Source organism: Callithrix jacchus, chromosome 22 (genome assembly GCF_049354715.1).
Source record: "Callithrix jacchus isolate 240 chromosome 22, calJac240_pri, whole genome shotgun sequence".
NCBI classification, from domain to species: Eukaryota; Metazoa; Chordata; class Mammalia; order Primates; family Cebidae; genus Callithrix; species Callithrix jacchus.
In genome coordinates, this window is record NC_133523.1 from 29,825,525 (window position 1) to 29,847,928 (window position 22,404).

Below are 22,404 nucleotides of genomic sequence, written 5' to 3' on the forward strand. Positions count from 1 at the left end.
GAGGATCACTTGAGCCCAGGAGGTTGAAGCCGCAGTGAGCTATAATCGTGCTACTGCACTCCAGCCCGGGCATCAGGACAAGACCCTGTCTCTAAAAATAAATTAAATAATAAATAAATACAAAAATCCCTTTGGCTGCTATGTGGAGGATGAACCTAGTTAAAGGGCGAGGGTGAAAGCAGAGAAACCACTGGAATCTGCTGCAGCGGTCCGGGTAGATTCTGGAGGCCCGGATGTGGGGGGAGATGGAACAGCTGGCAGATGTACATCGTGAGGAGACGGGACTTGCTGATGGGGTGTACATGGTGGGTGGCAGAAAGAGGAATGAAGAATGACTATATCCAGCCATGCAGCAGATGTACTTCGGCCAGGAGTTAACTCCAGGCACTGGGACGAATGCTACAGGGGATACAGAGTGATTCCTGTTCAACTGTGGGCGACCCTGGGGCAGAATATTAAGGGCGGACATAGTAGCTCACGCCTGTGATATCAACTCTTTTGGAGGCTGAGGAGCTATGCTGGGCAACATAGCAAGATCCCCGTCTCCACAAAAAATTGAACAATTAGGCGGGCGTGGTGACGCGCGCCTGTAGTCCCAGCTACTCGGGAGGCTGAGGTGGGAAGATCGCTGGAGCCCAGGAGTTCGAGGCTGCAGTGAGCTATGACTGCGCCACTGTACTCCAGCCTGGGCAACAGAGCGAGACTCTGCCTTAAAAAAAAAAAAAGTTTAGAACACGAAAAATCAAGGCTTCTTAAACTGAAAACCATTTCCTCTTGTGCCGCCACCTTGTCTGGATCTCAGGCCAAACCCCAAACCCGCCCCAACCCTTTACACTTAATCCTCGGCCCCACAGAGCCCCGAGCGCGGCGGGCGAACATCTACTTACGAACTGGCTCCTGCGGCCTCTCCGAAACCCCAGGAGCATCCTTGCGGCGAGACGAAGCCGGACCGGGGGCTGGACTCATCAGCAGACCGCTCTACCGCCTGAGACCACTCCCTAAAAGCCCGCCGCAGGCCCGACCCACAGCACGCTTTCTCTTCGCAATGGACTTTGGAGCAACCACGTCGGCCATTGGCTAAGCTCGGCCCTTGACCAATCAGAAGTAAGGTTACTGCCACACCGGTCGTTCTTGGCAACCAGCGGGTTCCAGTTCAAATCCCCGACAGAGCGGAAACGTCCGCCCTATTCGTTCTCTTATTGGTCAGGATAGGCGTTCATTTCTGACATCACAGCCTATCCGGCGCTGCGGTTGGCGGAGGGCGGGCTGGATGAAGGACTGGGCAAGCACCGAAGACGTGAACCCGGAAGTGGCGCGGCAGCAGGTAATGTGGACTCTAGACTCGGACGGTGGGGTCTCTGCCTCCTCGGTCCGGGCCCAGGACTAGACTAAGGAGCCACGGTGCAGATCCAGCTGGGGTGTCGGGTCTAGGCACGTGATGAAAATGAAGGAAGCGGACACAAGGACAAGAATCTCCTGGTTCTTAGAAAATTTATTTCGCCGCAGATAATTGGCAAACGGGATTTCGCTGTGTTGCCCAGGCTGGTCTCGAACTCCTGGACTCAAGCGATCCTCCCGCCTCATCAACGCCCAGTGCTGGGATTACAGACGTGAGCTACCATGCTCAGCCCAGGATTCTGATCGTGCCTCTGCCCTTATTAGAACGTAATGCCATTACCACCTCCACCATCACGCACCCCCTCTCCAGCCACTCTGGCCTTCATTAAGACCTTTGTGTTTTCTTATTAGTAATTAAAAAGAGAATCTTATTTGACAGTTTTTTGACAATTCAGTCTGCAGACGGGATCCTGCCCCAGAGGCCCCGGCTTGGTGTGGAATGTAGGGCCATGTGCGGGAGGGCCTGCTCAAGTGCCGCCTGGCTTTTCCCTCCTTAGGTAGAGACTGCCCATGGAAAGGAACCCCTCTGATGGCACGGGTCCCGTGCATGTGCCTTTGGGGCAGGTTGTGGCGAATGAGAAATGGCGCGGGTCACAGCTGGCGCAGGAGATGCAAGGTCAGTGGGCTGCCCTCTGCCAGCTCTTGCCTTCTCTGACACATCAAAAAAAAAATTTGCCGATTGCCATCTTTTCGTCCAAAGCTCACGGAACTCATTTTCTTCTCTTTTAAGGGAAAATTAAGCTCATTTTCGAGGATGGCTTAACACCAGACTTTTATCTGTCGAACAGATGCTGCATTCTTTATGTCACTGAAGCTGATTTGGTGGCAGGAAATGGCTACAGAAAGAGGCTTGTTCGGGTTAGAAATGTAAGTATTAGGCTCGGCGCTGTGGCTAACGCATGTAATCCCAGCACTTTGGGAGGCTAAGGCAGGTGGATCACCTGAGGTCAGAAGTTCCAGACCAGCCTGGCCAACATAGTGAAACACTGTCTCTACTAAAAATACAAAAATTAGCTGGGTATGGTGGTGCACGTCTGTAATTCCAGCTACTCAGGAGGCTGAGACCGGAGAATCGTTTGAGCCTGGGAGGCAGGGGCTGTAGTGAGCCGAGATCCCGCCACTGCACTCCAGCCTGGGCAACAGAGTGAGAGTCTATCTCAAAAAAACCCAAAAAACAAAAACAAACAAACAAAAAGAATTGTTAGTATTGGATTCAAGAAACTGAAATTGAAAATTGATTTGCTTCACTGCCCCCCCTTCCCTCCATTCCTTGGTATCATTTATTTAAAGTCATTGGCCAGGCCAGGCAGGAAGTGATAGCACTCTTAACCTAAAAAGTAATTTGGTTGCAAAATGATTTACTGTCTTTTTTTCCTTTCAAGTCCAATAATATTCAAGGAATTGTAGTTGTTGAAAAAACCCAGATGAGTGAACAATACTTCCCAGCCTTACAGAAGTTTACTGTGCTGGACCTTGGAATGGTGCTGCTTCCAGTGGCCAACCAGATGGAAGCGTCCTGCCTCATCATCCAGTTGGTGAGTAGCGATTCCTACACCTTCACGGTAGCCCTGACCTCAAGCACTCAACTGCCCTCCCTCTAGCTGCAATCATGTATCCATTCTATGTCATTCTCTGCTTTGGTTTATAAAACCTCTTTGCCACCCACACTCTAGGGAAGTATATCACAAAGTACACAAGTTGGAGACCTGATTTTAGACTCCCAGGCTGTGATAGCTCCATCACTCATTAACCTGCCCTTTTGCTGGTGAAAATGTCAACTAGAGGCTGAGCACAGTGGTTCATGTTTGTCATCCCAGCACTTTGGGAGGCCAAGGTGGGCAGATCACTTGAGGCCAGAAGTTTGAGACCAGCCTGGCCAATGTGGCAAAACCCCGTCTCTACTAAAAATACAAAAATTGCTGGGTGCAGTGGCTCACGCCTGTAATCCAAGCACTTTAGGGGGCCGAGGAGGGCAGATCACTTGAGGTCAGGGGTTCGAGACCAGCCTGGCCAGCATGGTGAAACCCAGTCTCTACTAAAAATACAAAAATTAGCCGGGCGTGGTGGCGGGCGCCTGTAATTCCAGCTGCTCAGAAGGCTGAGACAGAAGAATCACTTGAACCCAGGAGGCAGATGTTGCAGTGAGTGGAGATTGCACCATTGCACTCCAGCCTGGGTGATGAGTGAAACTCCATCTCAAAAAGAAAAGGCCAACTAGAAGCTGCTTTGTCTCATCCCCATGTGTTTTTGCTAAGCATTAGCACCTGTGCAAGTTGGTTTTTTTTTTTTTTCCTTTTTTTCAGACAAGGTCTTGCTCTGTTGCCCAGTCTGCACACCCACTGGAGTGCAGTGGTGCAATCTTGGCTCACTGCAACCTCTGCCTGCCAGGTTCAAGCGATTCTCCTGCCTCAGCCTCCCGAGTAGCTGGGATTACAGGTGCCTGCCACCACACCCAGATAATTTTTGTATTTTTGTATTTTTAGTAGAGACGGGGTTTCACCACGTTGGCCAGGCTTGTCTCGAACTCTTGAGCTCATGTGATCCACCCACCTCAGCCTCCCAAAGTGCTGGGCCACCACACCCGGCCAACACTTATTTTTAAAATCAGTTTAGAGGCTCACACCGCTAATCCCAGCATGGGGGTAAGACCCAAACATCAATTGTGTGTGTGTGTTGTGTTTTTCTTTTGTTTTGTGTGTGTTTAAATCTCCCCCTCTGATGTGGAGCTGGAGTTGAGAGGCACATTGCAGATGCAAGCAGCCACAAATGGCTCACAGATCCCTCTCTACCATATCCTTTGCGTCATGCTTCCTACTTTGCTTGATCCAATGCTGTTGTCTGCCTTTGTATAGCCACCGGTAACTGCAGATTAGGTTTCTCCTTTGAGGCAGGCTTCCTGCAGGGCCTGTGTGGCGTAGGTCTGGTTTAGGTGTAGCCATCATTTAATCCTGCACAACTGAAATGTTTCTTAGTGGACCATCAGAAAGTGTTGGAATTCCTCAGTGTGTTTTTCTAAACGTTCTGAAAACTCATGTTTTTGTAAATTATTAATGTCTTACTCCTTTGTGTGGTTCACCTTTTAATAATTTCACTGATGTCTGAGAAATCATATTCATGGCATATGAAAACATTTGTTCCTGTAAGTCAAGCCCAACAAAATGGAAAAACTAAATTTCCACAAAACAAAGTTTAAGTAAACAACCAGTTCTCCAGAGGGCGCTCACGTGCTGTTCCTTTCATTTGCGGTTCAGGTTCAAGAGCAAATCAAAGAGCCCAGTAAGAACCCTCTTCTGGGGAAGAAACGGGCCCTGCTGCTGTCTGAGCCATCCCTACTTCGAACCGTGCAGCAGATCCCAGGCGTTGGAAAAGTTAAAGCTCCCCTTCTGCTCCAGAAGTTTCCAAGCATCCAGAAACTGAGTAATGCTTCCATTCGGGAACTAGAGCAGGTGGTCGGACAAGCAGTGGCACAGCAGATCCATGCCTTCTTCACACAGCCCAGGTGAGGGCTGGCCTCAGGGACATGCGTCGTCTCCCCAGACCACAAACATCAGGATCTTGTTTTCAGCTTTAGAAAACAAGGAAAAGGTCCTGGCACGGTGGCTCACGCCTGTAATCCCAGCGCTTTGGGAGGCCAAGATGGGTAGATCACCTGAGGTCAGGAGTTCGAGATCAGCCTGACCAACATGGAGAAACCCCGTCACTACTAAAAATCCTAAATTAGCTGGACATGGCGGCACATACCTGTAATCCTCGGGAGGCCAAGGCAGGAGAATTGCTTGAACTCAGGAGGCAGAGGTGGCGGTGATTGCACCATTGTATTCCAGCCTGGGCAACAAGAACAAAATGTCATCTCAAAAACAAAACGAAACAAAAAAAAAAACAACCAAGAAAAAGGGCTGGGTGCAGTGGCTCACACCTGTAATCTCAGCACTTTGGGAGGCTGAAGCAGGCGGATCACCTGAGGTCAGGAGTTCAAGACCAGCCTGACTGATATGGAGAAACCCTGTCTCCACTAAAAATACAAAAATTAGCCAGGGATGGTGGCGGGCACCTGTAATCCCAGCTACTTAGGAGGCTGAGGCAGGAGAATCACTTGTACTTGTGGGGTGGAGGTTGCAGTGAGTGGAGATCATGCTACTGCACTCCAGCAGAGCGAGACCTTGTCTCAAAAAAAAAAAAAAAAAACAAGAAAAAGGATTTCTTAACAGGTATACTTGGAGGTTAAGTTTAATTTAAAAATTTTTTAAAAAGAAAAGGAAAAAGGATGTCCTGTCACAGCAACTAGTGAAAGATGAGGTGACCTGAATGGAGCCTGTGGGTCGTCCTGCCTTGGTGTCTGAGTTCAGCTTTTGAAGTTAGTGGGCCACAGAGAGCACTGCCTTCATTCTAAGATTAAAGGGGCTGGTGGGATCTTCCTAAGAGTCAGGGACTCTCATACTCAGCAAAAAGCGAGTTAGAGCTGATTTTAATGTGTGACCTTGACCTGCATCTGTCATGGAATGTGCCTTCTAAAAAGCTTTGGTGGGGCCCGGTGCGGTGGATCACGCCTGTAATCCTAGCACTTTGAGAGGCCAAGGTGGGTGGATCACCTGAGGTCAGGAGTTCAAGACCAGCCTGGCCATAATGGTGAAATCCCATCTTTAAAAAAAATAAAATTGGCCGGGCGCGGTGGCTCAAGCCTGTAATCCCAGCACTTTGGGAGGCCGAGGCGGGTGGATCACGAGGTCAAGAGATCGAGACCATCCTGGTCAATATGGTGAAACCCCGTCTCTACTAAAGATACAAAAAATTAGCTGGGCATGGTGGCACGTGCCTGTAGTCCCAGCTACTCCGGAGGCTGAGGCAGGAGAATTGCCTGAACCCAGGAGGCGGAAGTTGCAGTGAGCCAAGGTCGCGCCATTGCACTCCAGCCTGGGTAACAAGCGAAACTCCGTCTCAAAAATTAATTAATTAATTAATTAATTAAATTAAATTAAAATTAAAAAAAGAAAAAAAGAGTAAAAAGCTGTGGTGGTGGATGTGACCATCTAAAGAAAACAGATGTACAAAGAAGCACTGTGTGTCCTAAGCCCCTTGTTCCTGGTGTCAGAGCTGCAGTTCTTTGGGTCTGGCCTTCATATACCTGTTCTGTGAGGCTCCTTCCAATGTAAATAAATAATTCCGCTATACTTCTTTCCTTCGTTCCTCCCCCCGCCCTTTTACTGGCAGATACACAGTTTGTTTATAATCACTTTGTATGTCTTCTGCACACAGCAAGTATGGAGTCAGAAGCTCCCTTTAAAGTTGAAAACTTGGCTGGGTGCTGTGGCTCACGCCTGTAATCCCAGCACTTTGGGAGGCCGAGGCGGGTGGATCACGAGGTCGAGAGATCGAGACCATCCTGGTCAACATGGTGAGACCCCGTCTCTACTAAAAATACAAAAAATTAGCTGGGCACGGTGGCACGTGCCTGTAATCCCAGCTACTCAGGAGGCTGAGGCAGGAGAATTCCCTGAACCCAGGAGGCGGAGGTTCCACTGAGCCGAGATCACGCCATTGCACTCCAGCCTGGGTAACAAGAGCAAAACTCCGTCTTAAAATAAAATAAAATCAAGTTGAAAACTCAATGTGCATGAGGCAGAAAAGGATGTGTTTGTAAATGTAAGACCCAACAGTGGGAGGACTCAAGAAAATGATGGCAGCAGCTGCATCCAGTGAGGAAACCGGGGGCTGGGGATCAAAAGGTACAAACTGCCCATTCAAAAAATAGACACAGGCAGCTGGGCACAGTGGCTCACACCTATTATCCCAGCACTTTGGGAGGCCAAGGCAGGTGAATCACCTGAGGTCAGGAGTTTGAGAACAGCCTGGCCAGCATGGTGAAACCCCATTTCTACTAAAAATACAAAAAATTAGCCAGGGGTGGTGGTGCGCCCCCATAATCCCAGCTATTGTGGAGTCAGAGGTTGCAGTGAGCCAAGACCACGCCATTGCACTGCAGCTTGGGCAACAAGAGCGAAATACCAGCTCAAAAAAAATACACACAGGTGCAGTGGCTCATGTCTGTAGTCCAGCACTTTGGGAAGCTGAGGTGGGAGGATTGCTTGAGCCCAGGATTTCGAGATCAGCCTGGGCAACATGGCAAGACCCCATCTCTACAAAAAAATTTAAAAATTAATCGCATATTCTCACTCATAGGCAGGTGATGAAAAATGAGAACACATGGACACAGGGAAGGGAGTACTACACACTGGGGTCTATTGGGGGGAATAGGGGAGGGGCAGCGGGAGGTGGGGAGCTGGGGAGGGATAGCCTGGGGAGAAATGCCAAATGTGGGTGAAGGGGAGGAAGGCAGCAAAACACACTGCCATGTGTGTACCTATGCAACTATTTTGCACGTTCTGCACATGTACCCCAAAACCTAAAATGCAATAAAAAAAATTTTTTTTTTAATTAGTCAGGCGTGACAGCACGTGCCTGTAGTCCCAGCTACTTGGGAGGCTGTGGTGGGAGGATGGCTTGAGCCTGGGAGGTTGAAGCTGCAGTGAGCCATGACTGTGGCATTGTACTCCAGCCCACACAACAAAGCAGAACCCTGTGTTCAAAAAAAGACAAAAACCAAAAAATAAACACAAAGATGCCATCTGTTGTAGAAAATACTAAGATAACCTGAAAGCTCTTGAAGTTCTGCTTTGTGTAATGTTAGCAATTTAAAAAAATCAAAACATTAGGCCGGGCTCAAGCCTGTAATCCCAGCACTTTGGGAGGCCAAGGCGGGTGGATCACGAGGTCAAAAGATCGAGACCATCCTGGTCAACATGGTGAAACCCCGTCTCTACTAAAAATACAAAAAAAATTAGCTGGGCATGGTGGCGCGTGCCTGTAATCCCAGCTACTCAGGAGGCTGAGGCAGGAGAATTGCTTGAACCCAGGAGGCGGAGGTTGCAGTGAGCCGAGATCGCGCCATTGCACTCCAGCCTGGGTAACAAGAGCGAAACTCCACCTCAAAATAATATATATATATTAAAAATATTGGCCAAACTCAGTGGCTCATGCCTGTCATTCCAGCGTTTTGGGAGGCCAAGGCAGGCAGATCACCTGAGGTTGGGAGTTCAAGACCAGACTGAACAGCATGTAGAAACCCCGTCTCTACTAAAAGTACAAAATATCGCTTCTTGGCCTTTTGGCTAAGATCAAGTGTAAAAGTACAAAATTAGCTGGGTACGGTGGGTGCACGCCTGTAATCCCAGCTACTCAGGAGGCTGAGGCAGGAGAATCACTTGAACCTGGGAGGTGGAGCTTGCGGTGAGCCGAGACCACACCGTTGCACTCCAGCCGGGGTGACAGAGTAAGACTCCATCTCAAAACAAAACAAAACAAAACAAAACAAAAATTGTGCATTAGCAGGAGAAACTGAAAGAGGAGGGAATGAAAGTGAAATAAAAGTAAAAGGAAATATTCACTCACACAAATGACTATGTTTATTTAAATATTTATACAAACATGGCCCTAAGAGCAGCAGATACACTTTCCCAAAGATGGTTGCTTCCTTTAAGATATTGCCCAACAGAAAATAGTTATCCTTAAAATTAGACGACGTATTTTAGCTATGTAACGTGTACTGTGTCAACAGTGAACCTTATTAGATTCACGGTGTCATCCAACTCATAGCAAGATAAAAATAGGCAGGAATGTAATTTTAAAAAGTAAAATAGGGCTGGGGGCGGTGGCTCACACCTGTAATCCCAACACTTTGGGAGGCCAAGGCGGGTGGATCACCTGAGGTCAGGAGTTCGAGACCAGACTGACCAATATGGAGAAACCCTGTCTCTACTAAAAATACAAAATTAGCCGGAAGCGGTGGTGCATGCCTGTAATCCCAGCTACTTGGGAGGCTGAGGCAGAAGAATCACTTGAACCTGGCGGAAGTTGCAGTGAACAAAGATCTTGCCATTGCACTCCAGACTGGGCAACAAGAGCAAAACTCTGTCTCAAAAAAAAAAAAAAGTAAAATAGAGGGCTGGGCATAGTGGCTCATGCCTGTAATCCCAGCACTTTGGGAGGCTGAGGTGGGTAGATCATTTGAGGTCAGAAGTTTGGGACTAGCCTGGCCAACATGGTGAAACCCTGCCTGTACTAAAAATATAAAAATTAGCCAGGCATGGTAGCGGGCACCTGCAGTCCCAGTGACTCAGGAAGCTAAGGCAGGAGAATCGCTTGATCCCAAGGGGTAGAGGTTGCAGTGAGCCAAGATCACGCCACTGCACTTCAGCCTGGGCAACAAAGCCAACACAAAAACAAAAAAAAGTCAAATAGAACTTTAAACTTGAATTATTTACATCTTTACCTTGTAAAATGTAAAACTACCTTTTTACCCAAGACTTAAAATATCTAATTATGTAGCTTCTACTTTAAAAATGAAAAATGTTTAGCGTATCGAACAGTATATTATCTACCTTGTAGATAAGCGTCTTCATCTAACACTGCCACTGTGTTAGCAATTCTTAACTGACCTCCAACTAGAAGAAAAGCTGCTCCTAGGTTGTTTTTATATAATAAGACAAATTTGGCACTAGACTTTTTCTAGAAATAGCATTCATATTACATTGATATAATAGTCACATCTTAGGCCGGGCGTGGTGGCTCATGCCTGTAATCCCAGCACTTTGGGAGGCCGAGGCAGGCAGATCATGAGGTCAGAAGATCGAGACCATCCTGGCCAACCTGGTGAAACCCTGTCTCTACTAAAAATACAAAAAATTAGCCGATTGTGGTGGCATGTGCCTGTAGTCCTAGCTACTCAGGAGGCTGAGGCAGGAGAATCACTTGAACCTGGGAGGCGGAGGTTGCAGTGAGCTGAGATCGCACCATTGCACTCCAGCCTGGGTGACAGAGCGAGACTCTGTCTCAAAAAAAAAGTAACATCTTGTTTTAGGTTAATGAATTCCTACTAGGAAGCAGCACTTTGGAACAGTTTTTAGTGACACAAATTCAATTCGATCATTATAATCCTTTGAACTGCCTTAATTCCAGGGTCATTTGAATTCTAGTTTAAGGAATGATTATTAGCCAAACCTAGAAAAAACTAAAAATTGTACTAATATAGGTAACCCCAATTTAACTCTAATAGTGGCAAAAGTCATAACTGTCACCATTAAAAATAGCCATATTTCATATCTTCGACACTAGTCTATTTACAATATATAATAAATAACTTGTAGCAGTACAGCGACATGTCTTAAAAAAAGTTCTTTTTTCACAAATTCCTAGAGGTTTCTTGTAACTTTCCTTCATAAAAACACATCGAACGAGAGTTTATACTATGAGAAAAACAGGTATTTGAGAACAGAGAGAGATTTTCCATTATGGCACAAACGTTTAAGGCTGAGTCAGCACCGGAAATGTTCGGGGCCTGAGCATGTTTGTTTCCTCATGTTAGTACAAAGAACTGTCTGAGTTGAGAAGGCTGAAGGGGGAGGGCAGCTTCTTCTTGATCTGAGGCCGGGCAACCCCGACCGACGGGAGGCACAAGGTGCTGGCTGACTTCTGTCTGTTCTTGTTGGTGCCCCAGCTCAGGAAGGAAAGCTTCTTGGAGATTTTCTTGGTTTTATCAGTTTTGTCGTCATCCTCAATGGCTAAGCAGATCATGGAGTAGGTTTTCTGCATTCCCACAGAGTACGTGGCGCACTTATTATGCTGCATGTAGAAAAGGAAGAAAAAGGGTGTCAGGCATCATCAAGATAGATGATAAAATCTACGAAGTTCAGCTGAGTGCAGTGGCTCACACCTGTAATCCCAGCACTTTGGGAGGCCGAGGCGAGTAGATCACTTGGGGTCAGGAATTAGAGACCAGCCTGGCCAACATGGCGAAACTCTGTCTCTACTAAAACACAAAAGTTAACCAGGGGTGGTGGTGCACGTCTGTAGTCCCAGCTGCTTGGGAGGCTGAGGCACGAGAATCACTTGAACCCAGGAGGTGGAGGTTACAGTAAGCCGAGATTGCACCACTGCACTCCAGCCTGGACGACAGAGTGGGACTCCAGTGACTCATGCCTATAATCCCAGCACTTTGGGAGGCCGAGGCGAGTGGATCACGAAGTCAAGAGATCAAGACCATACTGGTCAATATGGTGAAATCCCGTCTCTACTAAAAATACAAAAAAATTAGCTGGGCATGGTGGCGCGTGCCTGTAGTCCCAGCTACTTGGGAGGCTGAGGCAGGAGAATTGCCTGAACCCAAGAGGTGGACGTTGTGGTGAGCCGAGATCATGCCATTGCACTCCAGCCTGAGTAACAAGAGTGAAACTCCGTCTCAAAAAAAAAAAAAGCTAGGACAAACTCTTTTTTCTTTTTTGAGACAGGGTCTTGCTATGTTGCCCAGGCTGATCTTGAGCTCCTGGGCTCAAGTGATCTTCCTGTCTTGGCCTCCTGAGTAGCTGGGGCTCCAGGCGTGCACCACCAAGTCCAACAAGGATATTTTTAAGAATATTACTCAATAGTAATAATTTAAGCTGAGGAGCCACAACTCACATGTTAAGGTTCTTATATTTGAGAAAATAATAATACAATGGTCATGAATATGAAAATACAGGGTGGGGCATGGTGGCTCATGCCTATAGTCCCAGCTACTTGGGAGGCTTAGAGGGGAGGACTGCTTGAGTCCAGGAGGTTGAGGCTATAGCGAGTTGTGATTGTGCTACAGCACTCCAGCCTGGGCGACTGAGTGAGACCTCTGTTTCAAAAGAAAAAAGAAAGAAAAGAAGGGAAGAGGGGAACAGAGGGAAGGAAAAAGAAAGAAAATGCAGTGAGCAATAGGTGTCCCTGTCACCTGGGCTTCCAGGCCCTCCCTCAGGTAACCACTGTGTGACACTCCTAGAGATGATGTGCATGTACAAGTATTTCTATATGTGCATAAGTATATTACCATTCTTTTTCCTTTTTTTCTGAGACAGAGTTTTGCTATTGTTGCCCAGGCTGGAGTGCAGTGGCACGATCTAGGCTCACTGCAACTTCCACCTCCTAGGTTCAAGTGATTCTCCTGCCTCAGCCTCCCAAGTAGGTGGGATTACAGGCGTGCACTACCACACCTGGCTAATTTTGTATTTTTAGTAAAGACAGGGTTTCTCCATGTTGGTCAGGCTGATCTCAAACTCCTGGCCTCAGGTGATCCGCCTGCCTTGGCCTCCCAAAGCGCTGGGATTGCAGGTGTGAGCTACCATGCCCAGCCTACCATTCATTTTTTTTAAAAGGAATATACACTATTCTACACCTGACTTTCTTCCCCTAACACATCTTGGATTTCAATCCACACCAGTAGGTATAGATCCACTTCACCCTCTTTAAAGAATCCACAGTGGCCAAAAGGAAAAAGAAAATCCACAGTGAAGACGCTACTCTTAGCCATTTCCCCTGTGGCATTAACTACCTTCCCATCATTATGCAACCCCTGCCACCATCCATCTCTAAAACGTTTTCATCTTCCTCAGCTGAAACTTTGTACCATGAAACACTCTCTACCGTTAACCTTCAAAGAATCATGTAGTGCTCAAACTAGAAATCTAAAAACTTATTTTCTGAAGACTTCCACGTGGTTATCGCCAGCTTCTAAGGTTTGCCTAACATTGAGATTGTTTTGTTCACCGTGTTTATTAATCAGCTACTATGTTCTGGCACTAAAATTAGGCATACAATCTATCTCTGGAGTGGTTGAGGATATTGGTCCTAATATAAATCCTAAGAGGGGCGTGGTGGCTCATGCCTGTAATCCAAGCACTTTGGGAGGCCGAGGCGGGTGGATCACTTGAGGCCAATAGTTTGAGACCAGCCTGGCCAACATGGTGAAACCCCATCTCTACTAAAAATACAAAACTTAGCTGGGCATGGTGGTGGGCACCTGTAATTCCAGCTACTTGGGAGGCTGAGGCAGGAGAATTGCTTGAACCCAGGAGGCGGAAGTCGTAGTAAGGTGAGATTGCGCCTCTGAAATCTCACAGCCTGTGATTCAGGGAGATTCCATCTCAAAAAATAAATAGATAAATAAGAGTTATGCAGCAATCAAGTAGGGGTACTTCAAGCCCCTGAGGATGAAGATAGCTCCTCCTTTTCTAGAAAACTGACCACTAATCCCACCATGTTTTACGGAGCACACATAATGTCATTTAAAACAATAATAAAACTATTAATCCTGGAGACAGATGTGAGGCCTGCAAGCATTTCCCAACCCTCAGCTGCTCAGAGTCCATTGTATATCAAAACCACTGCCTTGGCCAGGCACAGTGGCTCACGCCTGTAATCCCAGCACTTTGGGAGGCCGAGGCGAGTGGATCACGAGGTCAAGAGATCGAGACCATCCTGGTCAACATGGTGAAACCCCGTCTCTACTAAAAATACAAAAAATTAGCTGGGCATGGTGGCACATGCCTATAATCCCAGCTACTCAGGAGGCTGAGGCAGGAGAATTGCCTGAACCCAAGAGGCAGAGGTTGCAGTGAGCTGAGATCGTGCCATTGCACTCCAGCCTGGGTAACAAGAGCGAAACTCCGTCTCAAAAAAAAAACACTGCCTTATAAATACCCTCAGTTCTCTTCCACCCGACCCCAGCAAGGCCAACTAGCTCATCTCTACCCTCTGCCTCCCGCTGGGCCTATATCTGAAATGTTGTGCATTGCTGGAGGACATTCACCAAGGCTTCCCTTGGAATTCTAACCTGACCCCAAACCTCTAATAGGCACCCATTTCCTGGCACTCCTGTGTGTCCCTAGTTATTTCATTTCCTTTTCTCCCATATACTTGTTTCTTACCTTCTCTCTCCTCCTGAAGCCACTCACAGACCCTCCTAAAATCCCCGCTGTACACTTCATGGCATCTGTCCCCAGAGACCAAGCCCTTCTATGTGCCTGGATCCCATTCCCTCTATCCTTCAGGCAGCCCTGCCTCCCAGACCTCTACACACATGCACATGCATGCATGCATGTGTGCGCATGCATGCACACACACACACACACTCTCTCTCTCTCTCGCTCTCTCTCTCTCTCTCACTCCTGCAATGTGTGCTGCCACTTTCTTTGAAAAGCCCTTCTTAGGCTGGGTGCAGTGGCTCAAGCCTGTAATCCCAGCACGTTGAGAGGCCAAGGCAGGTGGATCACACGATCAGGAGTTCGAGACCAGCCTGACCAATGTGGTGAAACCCCATCTCTACTAAAAATACAAAAATTAGTCGAGCATGGGGATGCGTGCCTCTAATCCCAGCTACTCAGGAGGCTGAGGCAGGAGAATCACTTAAACCCAGGAGGCGGAGATTGCAGTGAGCTGAGATCTCACCACTGCACTCCAGCTTGGGCGAAAGAGTGAGACTCTCTCTTAAAAAAAAACAAAAAAAAAAAAATTAAAATATAATTCATATACATGCATAAAATTTACCATTTCAATACACTCCTGTGGCTTTTATTTATTATTTTTATTTTTGAGACAGGCTTTTGCTCTGACACCCAGGCTACAGTGCAGAGGTACAATCATAGCTCACTGCAGCCTCAACCTCTCTGGGCTCAAGCAATCCTTCTGCCTCAGCCTCCTGAGTAGCTGGGACTACAGGCGTGCGCCAGCATGCCTGGCTAATTTATTTTATTTTTTGCAGAGACAAGATCTCACCATGTTGCCCAGGCTGGTCTCGAACTCCTGGGCTCAAGCAAACATCCTGCCTCAGCTTCCCAAAGTGCTGGAATTATAGGTGTGAGCCACCGTGCCGGGACATCAATGATTTTTAGTATATTCACAAAGTTGGATGACCATCACTACTACCTAATTTCAGAACATTTCCATCCCCCTAAAAAGAAACCTCTACCTTGTACCTTTCAGCAGTCCCTCCCCACTCCCATTGCCCAGCCCCAGCACCAATCTCCTTTCTGTCTCTGGATTTGCCTGTGCTGGGCATTTCATATCCATGGACTCGGAATCAATGGCTCACTGGCCCGCTCTCAGCTGAATTCTGTTGCCACCTCTCCACCGAAGCGTCCTTTTTTTTTTTTTTTGAGACGGAGTTTCACTCTTGTTACCCAGGCTGGAGTGCAATGGCACGATCTCTGCTCACCGAAACCTCTGCCTCCTGGGTTCAGGCAGTTCTCCCGCCTCAGCCTCCTGAGTAGTTGGGATTACAGGCGTGCGCCACCATGCCCAGCTAATTTTTGTATTTTTTTTAGTAGAGACGGGGTTTCACCATGTTGACCAGGATGGTCTCGATCTCTTGACCTCATGATCCACCCACCTCGGCTTCCCAAAGTGCTGGGATTACAGACGTGAGCCACCGCGTCCAGCCCTCGAAGTGTCTTTTTATCCCGCTGCCAAATGCAGTCGGCATGCCTGAGCCGCCCTCATTTTTCAACTCTCAGCTGCATTCAGCGCAATCCATCACTCTTACTGCAAAGCTTTTTCCTCTAATTTGAGAAGCTCCTTTCCTCCCATCTCCCTGAACTCTCCTCCATTTCCTTTGTACTTGCTTCTCTTCCAGCTGATCTCTAGATGTTTAGCCTCAGCCCCTGCCCCCGTGCAGGGGACTGCATTTCGTCTCACAGCTTCAAATATCGTCCCCCTGCAGTGATTCTCACATATTTATTTCTAGCTGATTTCTTCCTCGAACTGAAGACTTCACATCCAATCTCATCCTCTGTGTTTACGTCTGACCACTAATAGCATCTGAAACATTCATAACATGACTCTTGTTTTCTTTCTCCTCCACCTGTCACACCCTATCACCCATTGTTATGAAAATAACCAGGCCAGGCGCGGTGCCTCATGCCTGTAATCCCAACACTTGGGAGGCAGAGGCGGGAGGATTGCTTAAGGCCAGGAGTGTGAGGCCAACCTTGGCAATATATCAAGGCCCCATCTCTACCAAAAAAGAAATTGACAATAAGTAGAGGAACGAATTAGCCAGGCATAGTGCATACCTGTGGTTCTAGGTACATACCTGTGGTCCTAGGTACTTGGGAGGCTGAGGCAAAAGGATTGCCTGAGCCCAGGAAGTCAAGGCTACAGTGAGGTATGATTGTTCCACTGCATTCCAGCCCAAGCGACAGAGTGAGACCCTGTCTCAAAAAAATAATAATAAAAATAAAAAAATAAAGGGCTGGGTGTGGTGGCTCACACCTGTCATCCCAGCACTTTGGGAGGCTGAGGTAGGACGTCAGGAGATTGAGACCATCCTGGCCAACATGGTAAAATCCCGTCTCTAATAAAATACAAAAAAATTAGCAGGGCTTGGTGGTGAGCACCTGTAATCCCAGCTACTTGGGAGGCTGAGGCAGGAGAATCACTTGAACCTGGGAGGCGGAGGTTGCAGTGAGCCAAGATCACGCCACTGCACTCCAGCCTCGGTGACAGAGTGAGACCCTGTCTCAAAAAAAGAAAGAAAGAAAAAAAGAAAGAAAGAAATTTAAAGGTAGAAAAATAACTACTACCCCACTACACACATGACTGATCAAGCCGAAAACTGAGGCCTCACCTCCCTGTCCACCATCTCCTTTACACAAATCATCCACAAATCCCCCATCAGTTCCACCACCAAACTATGTACCAGGGATGCTCATGTCTCTCCATCTCTACAGCCACCCCATCACCTCAGCCACTAACGTCACCGGCCTGGACAACTGCCATGGCCAATCTCCAGCAGCAGACGCCCTTCTAAAACAAACATCACACCACGCCAGTCCCCTTCTGAAAAGGTCCAATGGGCCAGGCGAGGTGGTTCAAGCCTGTAATCCCAGCACTTTGGGAGGCCGAGGCGGGTGGATCATGAGGTCAAGAGATCGAGACCATCCTGGTCAACATGGTGAAACCCCGTCTCTACTAAAAATACAAAAAAAAATTAGCTGAGCATGGTGGCGCATGCCTGTAATCCCAGCTACTCAGGAGGCTGAAGCAGGAGAATTGCCTGAACCCAGGAGGCGGAGGTTGCGGTGAGCCGAGATCGCACCATTGCACTCCAAGCCTGGGTAACAAGAGCGAAACTCCGTCTCAATAAAAAAAAAAAAAAGAAAAGAAAAGTTCCAATGGCTTCCAAGCTCCCACCACTGCCACCAAGGCCTCTCTCCCACCTCACTTCCCACGGCTCCCTCCCTTGTCCTGGTGCTCTTGCCAAAAGGCCTTCTTTTTGCCTCTCTGGCAGGAGAAGCTTATTCAGTTGCAGGGACTCTGTACCTGTGGGTGCCCCTGTCCAGAAGGCCTTTCTCGTCCCTCTGCAACTGGCTGGAACCTCCTCGTCACTCTCATGTCTGTTCCAGCCCTGCCTAGATAGAGCCTCACCCCTCCCCAGTCATTCCACCCCCATCGCAGGTCTTTTTTCCTTTACAGCACTTATCAAAATCCTGACCATTTATTTGCTGACCTACTGCCAGCTTCGTGGAGGCAGGGACCTTATCTGTGTAATGTAAGCTGAAGCTCTGACACCTAAGAGAGTGTCTGGCACTCGGCTGATCCTCAATCAATATTTGTTGAATGAATAAATAAATGCTGTTACTGAGGGAAGGTTGAGGGTACGTCATTAAGTGTGGCAAAGTGCAGAGGAGAACGTCATTAAGTGTGGCATGAATCCTCACACTTGGGGAAATTTTTGGTTATTTTGGAGACAGAGTCTCACTCTTGCCCAGGCTGGAGTGCAATGGTGTGATCTTCGCTCACTGCAACCTCCGCCTCCCAGGTTCAAGAGATTCTTCTGCCTCAGCTTCCCGAGTAGCTAGGATTATAGGCGTGCAGCATCACGCCCAGGTAATTTTTATATTTTCAGTAGAGACGGGGTTTTGCCTTGTTAGCCAGGCTGGTCTCAAACTCCTCGGCTCAAGCAATCCCCCGACTTCGTCTTCCCAAAGTACTGGGATTTCAGGCATGAGCACAATGCCCGGCCTTACTTGGGGAAAATTAAAGGCGATACCTATGCAGGTGAACGTGAAGAGACTCCAGTGCTTCCCAAATCTCCCAGAACATGGCTGATACTGTCTCTGGGGCATAGAGAGGGACTTTCACAGGTCGTCTTAAGCTCTTCTGAATTACCGGAATTTTTTTTTTTTTTTTTTTTTTTTTTTACTGTATGTATTACTTTTGTAACTAAACAATTTGATCAAAAAAAAATAGATCAGTTGATTATTTTATCTACAGGTTATTTTTAAAAGTTTGCTAGCCAAGTGCCGTGGCTCATGCCTGTAATCCCAGCACCTTGGGAGGTTTGAGCCCAGGAGTTCGAGACCAGCCTGGGCAATAGCAAGAACGTGTCTCTACAAAAAATAAATTAGCTAGGGGTGGTGGTGGATGCCTGTAATTCCAGCTACTCATGAGGCTGAGGTGGAAGGATCACTTGAACCCAGGAGATAGAGGCTGCAGTGAGCCGTGATCACACCACAGCAAACCAGCTTTCCCTGTCTTTGGAAAAAAAAAAAAAGTTTGCCAATTTTCTCTTTGACCCAAGGTGAGCACATTCCAGTGATTACAAGCTTGGGAGTCCAGTCGTTTGTACCGTGTTACACAGGCAGGAGACAGAGGGTCTGGTAAACACCTCTGGGGCTGAACTCATGCAGATTTCACTCCATACCACTATTGACTGCCCAGGGAGGTATCAGTGCTCACCATGGATGATGTGGAGTCCAGAAGGCTCACGACTTTCATCTCAATCTCATCTTGACCAAAGCTCTTCAGCAGCTTCATAACCTCGCTCACCGTCAGCCACTTACAATCCACAAGCTGAATGGAGACAATATAATCTCCTTCCCGGGCTCCCGCCACCTGCAAAAGTATTGTTGAAAATAAGTCAATGTTTAGTTCCTCAAATCTTTTAATCAGTCCCCATTCACAAAATAGGTAAATTTGCATCAAGAAAGCAAAAATTCACTAAGGGTGGCCAAGATGGGGTGGGGGAGGGGTGGGGGTGGGGCAGATCACTTGAAGTCAGGAATTCGAAACCAGCCTGGCCAACATGATGAATCCCTTCTCTACTAAAAATACAAAAATTAGCTCAGTGTGGTGGTGGGCACCTGTAATCCCAACTACTTGGGAGGCGGAGGCAGGAGAATTGCTTGAACCTAAGAGGCAGACACTGCAGTGAGCTGAGATCATACCACTGCACTCTAGCTTGGGTGCAAAAAAAAATAAAAATGGCCAGGCACAGTGGCTCACACCTGTAATCCTAGCACTTTGGGAGGCTGAGGCAGATGGATTACTTGAGGCCAGGAGTTCGAGACCAGTCTGGTCAACATGGCAAAACTCTGTCTCTATTTAAAAATACAAAAAATTAGCTGAGTATGGTGGCACGTGCCTATAATCCTGGCTACTCAGGAGGCTGAGACAGGAGAATTACTTGAACCCGGGAGGCAGAGGCTGCAGTGAGCCCCAAGATAGCACCACTGCACGATAGTGACTCACTGCAGCCTCCATCTCCCAATGTCTCAAAAAAAAACCAGCAAAAATCAGTCCTTTTCGTTTTGGGAATGTAGCACCCATGAGGCCTTTCACATAAAGTCAGGCCTTTGACATGGGGGAACCCATCCTAAATTCAATCACCCAGATATCTGTGTTTGCTCTCGACCCAGAAAAGCATGTGCTTACCGCAGCAGAGCAGTAAGGATCCAGGAAGTGAACCTGAACGGGGGCGTTCCCTCTCAAGGTGAACCCCAAGTCCCCTTCTTCTGCAGTGAAGCGGATGCTTCGAGGAGGCGTCCACCGCTTATTAGCCGAAAACACAGATAAGGGGCCCTTTGGAAGACAGCATCGTTAGGTGTAGGATTTGAAGGCTGGATCAGACACTTGAAAGCTAAAGGGACTTTTGCCTGTTGTCTTTGAAGATCTCACTTGGCCTTGGTCAGGGACAAATGACACATCTGGGTAAGACATGCTACAGCAGTCATGCGACAACAGGGAATGCCATCTTCTCAAACATAACCAATATATTTTAAATAAAATTAACTTTTTTATTTTTCGAAATGCTGTCTCACTCTGTCGCCCAGGCTGGAGTGCAGTGGCATGATCTCAGCTCACTGCAGCCTCTGCCTTCCAGGTTCAAGCAATTCTCCTCCCTCAGCTTCCCAACTAGCTGGAATTACAGGCGCGCACCTGTAATTTTTGTATTTTTAGCAGAGATGGTGTTTCACCATGTTGGCAAGGCTGGTCTCAAACTCCTGATCTCAGGTGATCCACCCTCCTCGGCCTCCCAAAGTGCTGGGATTACAGGCGTGAGCCACTGCATCCAGCCAAAATTATCTTAAATAAAATCTCTAATATAAAATATTTAACACCAAGCAGATGCCTGTAATTCTAAGCACTTTGGGTGGCCAAGGCAGAAAGATCACTTGAGGCCAGGGGTTTGAGACCAGCCTGGGCAACATAGCGAGACCCATTCTCCACTAAAAAATAAAAACAATTAGCCAGGCATGGTGGCACATGCCTACAGTTCCATCTACTCAGGCTGCTGAGGCAGGAGGGCTTCTTGAGCCTAGAAGGTTGAGGCTGCAGTGAGCTATGATCATGCCACTGTACTCCAGCCTGAGTGAGAGTAAGACTATGTCTCTAACAAAATTTAAAAATATAAAAAATTTTTAAATCAACACTACCTAAAATTTACTTCTAAGATATGCTATGGTGCCAGGCACAGTGGCTCTGGCCTGTAATCCCAGGACTTCGGGAGGCTGAGGTGGGCAGATCACTGGAGGCCAGGAGTTTAAGACCAGCCTGGCCGACATGGTGAAACCTCATCTCTACTAAAAATACAAAATTAGCTGATCATAGTAGCATATGCCTGTAATCCCAGCTACTTGGGATGCTAAAGCTGGAGAATCACTTGAACCTGCAAGGCAGAGGCTGCAGTGAGTCGAGATAGCGCCACTGCACTCCAGCTTGGGCAACAGAGCAAGACTCTGTCTCAAACAATTAAAAAATAAATATAACTTTGGGAGGCCGAGGCGGGTGGATCACTAGGTCAAGAGATCAAGACCATCCTGGTCAATATGGTGAAACCCCGTCTCTACTAAAAATACAAAACTTAGCTGGGCATGGTGGCGCAGCCTGTAGTCCCAGCTACTCGGGAGGCTGAGGCAGGAGAATTGCTTGAACCCAGGAGGCGGAGGTTGCGGTGAGCCGAGATTGCGCCATTGCACTCCAGCCTGGGTAGTAAGAGAGAAACTCCATCTTGAAAAAATAAATAAGTAAATAAATATAAATGAATTAAATAAAAATGCGATGGTCTGAATGTTTGTACCCTCTCAAAATCTGTATATTGAAACCTCATCATCAATGTAATTATTAGGAAGTGGGGTCTCTTGACAGGTGATTCAGTCTTGGGGCAGAAACCTCAAGAATGGGATACACGTGGCCAGGCGCAGTGGCTCATACTTGTAATCCCAGCACTTTGAGAGATGAGGCAGGTGGCTCACCTGAGGTTGAGTTCAAGACCAGCCTGACCAACATGGTGAAACCCCATCTCTACTAAAAAGACAAAATTAGCCAGACGTAGTGGCACATGCCTGCAATCTCAGCTACTCCGGAGGCTGAGGCAGGAGAATTGCTTGAACCTGGGAGGCAGAGGAGATTGTACCATTGCGCTCCAGCCTGGGCAACACGAGTGAAACTCCATCTCAAAAAAAAATAGAAGAATTGGATACATGCTTTTAAAACAGGCCCACGGGAACTCATCCGCCTTTTCTGCCATAAGGACACAGACGCAGGTAGAAGGCCCCACCTATAAACCAGAATGGGAGGCTTCACTGGATACCGAATCTGCCCATACCTTGGTCTTGGACTTCCCAGCCTCCAGAACTATGAGAAATATATTTCTGCTGTTCAAAGCCACCCAGTTCAAGGCATTTTGTTATAGCAGCCCACGTGGACTAAGACACCATACTCGCCAAATTGAAGAGCTGTCCCCTTAGGTCATTTATGTAAAGAGCATTCAACATACCAGCTTCTGGAAGAAGTCTGTGACTGTCAGCTTGGAGAACTGGGGCAATATAATTTCAACCTCTTGCTCAGTTTTAGCTAGAAAAGAAGATTATAAAT

At 47.5% G+C, this 22,404-nt stretch overlaps 3 protein-coding genes across 17 annotated transcripts in view; 1 reads left to right on the forward strand and 2 right to left on the reverse strand.

Annotated features, from left to right (window-relative positions):
• The window catches only part of CEP89 (centrosomal protein 89), a 70,626-nt gene extending 69,626 nt beyond the window's left edge, over positions 1 to 1,000 (reverse strand). For all 8 annotated transcript variants that reach the window (XR_008478656.2, XR_013531351.1, XR_013531352.1 and 5 more), the window contains exon 1: positions 888 to 1,000. Coding sequence is in view for 4 of the 8 variants with exons in the window: in XM_035287045.3 (XP_035142936.2) it covers positions 888 to 926 (39 nt within the window). In the remaining 4 variants the exon portion in view is untranslated. The remainder of the gene's footprint in view (positions 1 to 887) is intronic.
• A 297-nt stretch (positions 1,001 to 1,297) lies between these two features.
• On the forward strand, positions 1,298 to 5,637 carry FAAP24 (FA core complex associated protein 24). Of its 8 annotated transcripts, none has more exons than XM_035287049.3 (5): positions 1,298 to 1,665; positions 1,896 to 2,014; positions 2,187 to 2,265; positions 2,781 to 2,933; positions 4,650 to 5,637. In XM_035287049.3, exons 2-5 carry the CDS (start codon positions 1,980 to 1,982, stop codon positions 4,899 to 4,901), a joined length of 519 nt encoding a protein of 172 aa, XP_035142940.1. In that variant the 5' UTR covers positions 1,298 to 1,665; positions 1,896 to 1,979; the 3' UTR covers positions 4,902 to 5,637. The 8 variants fall into 8 exon arrangements, with proteins under 8 accessions (XP_035142940.1, XP_078218242.1, XP_078218243.1 ...); XM_078362116.1 differs by having other exon boundaries at positions 1,298 to 1,479; positions 2,129 to 2,265; XM_078362117.1 differs by having other exon boundaries at positions 1,298 to 1,479.
• A 3,198-nt stretch (positions 5,638 to 8,835) lies between these two features.
• RHPN2 (rhophilin Rho GTPase binding protein 2) overlaps positions 8,836 to 22,404 on the reverse strand; it is a 75,726-nt gene continuing 62,157 nt past the window's right edge. Inside the window, exons 12-15 of the mRNA XM_035284293.3 lie at positions 22,307 to 22,383; positions 19,963 to 20,109; positions 18,988 to 19,143; positions 8,836 to 11,073 (exon numbers count right to left, since the gene is read on the reverse strand). Coding sequence (XP_035140184.1) covers positions 10,813 to 11,073; positions 18,988 to 19,143; positions 19,963 to 20,109; positions 22,307 to 22,383 — 641 coding nt within the window. The 3' untranslated portion in view covers positions 8,836 to 10,812. The remainder of the gene's footprint in view (positions 11,074 to 18,987; positions 19,144 to 19,962; positions 20,110 to 22,306; positions 22,384 to 22,404) is intronic.

Excerpts from the sequence above, each read along its gene's own strand:
- FAAP24 (XM_078362116.1), top strand. The coding sequence starts at position 1,909 with ATGGAAAGGAACCCCTCTGATGGCACGGGTCCCGTGCATGTGCCTTTG. Across the intron at positions 2,266-2,780 it reads GGCTTGTTCGGGTTAGAAAT|TCCAATAATATTCAAGGAAT; the intron begins GTAAGTATTAGG and ends TTTCCTTTCAAG. Across the intron at positions 2,934-4,649 it reads CCTGCCTCATCATCCAGTTG|GTTCAAGAGCAAATCAAAGA; the intron begins GTGAGTAGCGAT and ends TTTGCGGTTCAG.